General features: G+C 35.9%; 1 protein-coding gene across 2 annotated transcripts in view; it reads left to right on the top strand.

Annotated features, from left to right (window-relative positions):
• Positions 1-4,799, top strand: part of LOC105043384 (cell division control protein 2 homolog A) — a 10,670-nt gene extending 5,871 nt beyond the window's left edge. For both annotated transcript variants that reach the window (XM_019850276.2, XM_010920912.3), the window contains exons 4-9: positions 555-675; positions 1,619-1,792; positions 2,237-2,400; positions 2,505-2,592; positions 2,832-2,885; positions 4,525-4,799. In XM_019850276.2, coding sequence (XP_019705835.2) covers positions 555-675; positions 1,619-1,792; positions 2,237-2,400; positions 2,505-2,592; positions 2,832-2,885; positions 4,525-4,614 — 691 coding nt within the window. In that variant the 3' untranslated portion in view covers positions 4,615-4,799. The remainder of the gene's footprint in view (positions 1-554; positions 676-1,618; positions 1,793-2,236; positions 2,401-2,504; positions 2,593-2,831; positions 2,886-4,524) is intronic.
• The last annotated feature ends 1,039 nt before the right edge of the window (positions 4,800-5,838 follow it).

The raw sequence follows: 5,838 nt of genomic DNA on the forward strand, positions 1-5,838 counted from the left end.
TGATGACAATCCCATGGAGACTCATCATCTAGGTCGAAGCCTTTATAGAGCAAAAGGAAAGATTGACCATCTGGTGCCATCATAATCTTTTCCAGAGCAAACCTTCAGACATTCCTAAGTACCTGAACATTTTTTTCAGTCAAATGTTCGTATTCTAACAAACATAATTTTGACTCTTTTTATCTAAACTACATTGCTCATTTTAGGCCTGGATAGAAGCCAAACATTTAACAAATTTATAGAATTTGATAAACTCCTCTCAAATAAGCATAACCTACCCCGACAAAGAACCCCTTACAAATATGAAATAAACCCCTGAGTGAGTATAAAAAGATGCAGAAAAGATGCCTTTTTCGTATTTGTCTTGGCTGTTCCTTGCAACTCATAAGCTACAAGAAATTTTGGGCATTATGTCATTGTTCAAAAGCTTCAGTTCATGAGAATCCCTGGATATCATTTAAAAGTCCAAATATTTAAGCTTCTTATATAGTTTTGTGTTTTGAATTCTTATTTTGACATTGTTGGCCATACTTATAATGGTTTATGGATAACAGGTTGCAAGATGTAGTTCACAGTGAGAAACGGATTTATTTAGTTTTTGAGTATTTGGACTTAGACTTGAAGAAGCACATGGATTCCTCTCCAGAGTTTGCTAAAGATTCGCGTCTTGTTAAAGTGAGACCCTTTTCCTTTTATAAATATACATCTTAGGTAGATCTATTTTGCAGACATCATTGTGTGACTTTTTGGTGGTTATCTAATGGTTCCATAAATTTTCTTGAAAGTTCTTGTGTCTAGTGATGCTGCTCTCTTTCCAAGAACTCTCACAACAGGGATTGCATGGCAGAGTGTTAGACTAATATGAATCATCATTTGTAGTTACATTTATTTCTTTAAAATTGTGAAAGAGTTTATGCTTCTTCATTAAGTTTTAGGTAGGCTGGGATGGTATGGGATGGCATAAGGATCTCTCCCCACCTCCCTGCCCCCAACCGCCACTTTTATTGTATATCTGATCACCATGTGGTTTCATCAGGTTTCTGGAGTATATCAGAAATTAACAATGTCCTTTGTCCTAGGTACAGAATTTCTCATTTTATCTCTTGGTAAAATTGTAATTGAATATTATTAGTCAATTAATGACTTATCGGTTGTAAGCTTTAAATTATTGTGAATCTATGCTGAATTCATGGAGGCAGTTTTGTTTTAATTTTTCCTAGAAAATTCACATCTAACAATCATCTTGAACTCAAGATTGATCTGGTGGTTTGTACATAATCTGTCATAAACACATACTTGCAGCAGATCTTTCAAGGTTTCTAAGCCTAAGGAGTGGATTAATATTGGTTGGTAGTGACAATATATCTATACTCATGAAATAAATAGAGCCCGATAGACATCAATAATGCATCCCACACCATACCATGGATATATCCTGTTGTTTATCTCTTGCTTTCTCTCTCTTGCAGACAGCTCTTTCAGATATGCTGTGGCATTACCTTTTGCCATTCTCATATGGCTCTTTGCAGGACAATAGTGATTAATGGTGCATCTTGGACTGACGGTAGAAAATATATCGGCCATTTAATCTCTTTTATTTTTTCCTATTCTTTTGCAGACATATCTCTATCAGATACTCCGTGGCATTGCCTACTGTCATTCTCATAGGGTTCTTCACCGGGATCTGAAACCACAAAATTTATTGATAGATCGCCGCACAAATGCTTTGAAGCTTGCAGACTTTGGGCTAGCCAGGGCTTTTGGCATTCCTGTCCGGACATTTACTCATGAGGTTCCTCGGTCAATTGCTCATATTTTTGTCATTTTTTCATAGTTTTGACTTATTGTTAATTAGGTCAGATGTATGTAAGTAGCATATGCTTGGTTTCTGACATAAATGAGTGAATCACATTTTCATGGACCATCTTCTTGAAAACCTCTTTTCTGGGAAGTAACTAACTACATCAAAATTAATGTAGCATTGCTGGAAATACTATTTACGTATATTGCCTTTTCTGCTGTAGATGCTCTCTCTTTCTTTCTTTTTTAATTAGTGCATTTTAGGAGTCTGACCTTTTACTCCTTACAAATGCATTTGCATGCTCATGCAGCGACAAGCATGAATGTATGCATGATTGTTTGATTATATTTCTATGGAGATTTTGCATATTCTAAAATTCTTGCCTTTCTTTCTGGTATAAGATTCTTACTCATCTCCTTTGGGTGCTCTTTTCAGGTAGTGACACTCTGGTACAGAGCACCAGAAATTCTACTTGGATCCCGGCATTACTCCACACCTGTCGATGTGTGGTCAGTTGGGTGCATTTTTGCTGAAATGGTGAACCAGAAACCATTATTCCCAGGAGATTCCGAGATTGATGAATTGTTTAAAATATTCAGGTGTCTTTATCAATTTTTTGCTTATTTGCCCTTTTTATATTACTCTTGGTCTAATACCTAGCAGATTGATTTTTGTTATTTTTTGTTGCATTATATTCTTGAAGAGTACTCGGCACCCCAAATGAAGAAACTTGGCCAGGGGTCACATCCTTACCTGACTTCAAGTCTGCTTTCCCCAAGTGGCCTCCTAAGGTGTGAAAGAATGATGTGTTTGTTTTGCTATGCTGACTAAAAGTTCTTCCGAGCATCATGAAATCATAGAAGATTTATGTTTAGTTTCTAGAAACCATACATGTTTGGTCTACCTTGTGGTAACCTTGGGGCATGGGCCATCTTGTGCAATGATCAGATATTATAACATTTGTAACTTGCAAATTGATTGGAGTGACTTTTCTAAATTCTAATTTGCTTCTGCTTTACATGCTTTGTAGGATCTGGCAACAGTGGTCCCAAATCTTGAACCTGCCGGAGTTGATCTACTCTCTGTAAGTCTGTTGTCTTTTGTGAACCGATATGATAATATTTCAAAGTTACTAACTGAAATATGAATACAAGCAGAAGTTGTGTTTATCATTTGATAATTGCCAGCTTTAAGTATAAGCCAGTTTCTTAGATATCAAAACATAGGATCACATCAGAGAATTCATGGCAGTCCAAATGGGTCATTGACTTCAATACTGAATGATGATGGCTCTCAGGTGTAGCAATGAACAACATTTTTGAGGAGTGCACCACCTTCTTCACTATAGTATAAAAATCCTGACTGGATATCCGACAGTCTCCCAGATATATAAGGTCATGTTTGTAAATAATAAATGTGTTCTAGCTTAACTTAGATATTTCTTCTCTCTTCATTTAAGAGAGAAACAGGAAATGTTTAGGAACCAAAAGCATACATTCGATAAGATTGTAATCTTGAAATCACCATGGCTGGAGCAGGGGGTCCAAATGCCCACCTTAAATTTTTGCATTTTATTCTTTTAGAGTTCAAGGACATTTGGCCCCAAAAAAGTGGTGTTTGATAGGAAAGAGTCAAAAAGGCCAAACTGCAAGGTGGAATTTTTGTTCGTTAGATACGTGATTTGCTCTTCTAGTTAAAATTTGTGGGATGTTTTTCATTCATACCAGCTGTCCATAGTGCAATGCTTGAATCCCAGATGTCCAAGGTTATGTAGTTCCCCACATGCATAAAACCCTTTCCATGCCCTACACTTTATCAAATCTTTATCCTTTCCCAAATCTATGATAAGCAAGGGAGGAAGGAAAAAATTCAACAAACTACTTGAGCCCAATTTGGATAAGTAGTGAGCTCTCCCTCTTCTTTTTTTTTTTTCCTTATGATTTTTCTTTGGTGTGTAATATGATGTTACATACACTGAAATTTCCAAGCTGAGCTGCACACATGTATTCCTAACCAAAAAATAGTTACACACATGTACAGTCTTATATATCGCTCTCTAGTTCAACTTTTTATTCTATAAATTTTATAGAAAAAATTATTTTTATTTTTATATTTTGTTGTTCCCCTCTGAAATCACACTACCAATGGTGAAGAGTTTACAGAATTAATTGATTATTAGACAACAAGCCATCTTGTGTGTGTTGATTGTTTTTCTGGAGCGAATTGTTTTACCCTTTTTTATTTTTACATTTTTGAGAAATAATTATTTTTTATTTTCTAAATTTTTATTTTTTATAATTTTACCAACAACATACTAATTTATTTAAAATTTCAATCATTTTCGAGAAAGATTAAGTTTTGCTCATTGATTGTTTGGTTGTTGGTTAAAGTTAATTATTACTAATGTCACGCCCTCTGGACAAAAATCTCAGCTTTGCTGCTTGAGATCACAACTATCCATTTATCTTTATGTTGTGAGCACAACCGTTTATCTTTGCTTCTTGTACATGCATTGCTGATCACCAAGAAACCTAAGTATTAGGTTAGTGATCTATTCAAGTCTGAACCGCTTTTGGAACCCTGCTGTTGAACCATCATAATTAGATGTCTGAGGCCATATCCATTTGTTTTTTTATTCAGAGAGACACTTTGCTAATAATGGTTACATGCTATATTTAAAATGTTTTGTTGCTAGTTATTTGATTGAAATTCATGGCTGTCAGAAAATGCTTCGCTTGGAACCAAGTAAAAGAATCACAGCTCGGCAAGCTCTGGAGCATGATTACTTCCAGGATCTTGGGTTGGTACCGTGATCCACTCTTCTCCACTGTACAATATCTCATCAAGTACATAGGATGTTTTGCAGTTTTATCCTTGTATTTCTGTGAGGTTTGTGATTCGTTTGTTTTCATTTCTTCATCCTGCCTCCTGAACTTTATGGAGAGCTGGTGCTTGGATTTTCCTTTGATAGCCTGAAAGCATTCCCCTCTTTTCTTCATGCGTGTTTGAAGAGATCCTTGGCGTCATTTACTATGTAGATTTCTGGGTTTCATGCTGAAATGATGGTAAAACACATTTGGAGGACCAAGCTATTCAAAAACTCCCTGATCAATTCCAATTGCAGCCAAACAATTGTGCATCGCCACGTTAATGATGAAAATATGTCAGTTCGTTTGTTGATCAAGTTGCAGGAGATCTGAAGTCGGTTCAGTTATTGATTGCGTTGCTGGAAAACTGAGTTTGCTTGCGTTCATCATTCTTTCTAAGCATCAACCTTTGCTGAGAAGGTTTATCAATGTGGTTTCTGAGTTGCTTGATCCCAAGTATTCAGAGTTTGCTTGATATTGGTCTCGTCCTATTAAACTCATACATGGCCAAAAATTAGGAAAATGAAAATTTATACATGGACTTAGGTTTTTCAAATTCGTAATTTTCTCTTGTTATCGGCATTTGTTTTTATTATTTTGAAACCTTCCCATTTTGACAACACCTTAGAAATATCAATTTTGAAAATTCTAAAGATCCAAATTTAGGGGAACAAATTAAACTGAATACCTTCAAACAGAACCTAAACTAAATAAAATCAAAATATTACATTGTGTCGCTGGAATTGTTTATTTCGAGACCATTCGATTTGTAAGTTTTAAAATGATCTCTAGATCTAATCTGTGGAATACCCAGTTTGGGGAGCTTCTGATTTGAGTCCTGGGCCTTGGGGATATGTCACAAATTTCAGTCCCTTGCCATCATAATAAGCATTTATTTGAAACCATTTTAAAATAAGGGAATCAGGAGTCTTGCACTGTGAACAATGGTTCTAGAATGGTGTGGTTTGGTTCTGTCAAGTGAGGTCCATCTCTAATTCTGAATCATTTTCAAGAGTTGATCGGAGGCTAATTAGTGCGTAATTTGGGTTGAAAATCGGCAATTTGAGAGCATATAGGCACCTAAGGGTATAAGCCTCTGTTAGTCTGGTGGAAGGATTTGGTGCTGCAACATCGAAAGCCAGTTTTACTGTCCTAGCAATCGCTCCTCTC

Source organism: Elaeis guineensis, chromosome 4, assembly GCF_000442705.2.
Source record: "Elaeis guineensis isolate ETL-2024a chromosome 4, EG11, whole genome shotgun sequence".
In the NCBI taxonomy this organism is placed as follows: Eukaryota; Viridiplantae; Streptophyta; class Magnoliopsida; order Arecales; family Arecaceae; genus Elaeis; species Elaeis guineensis.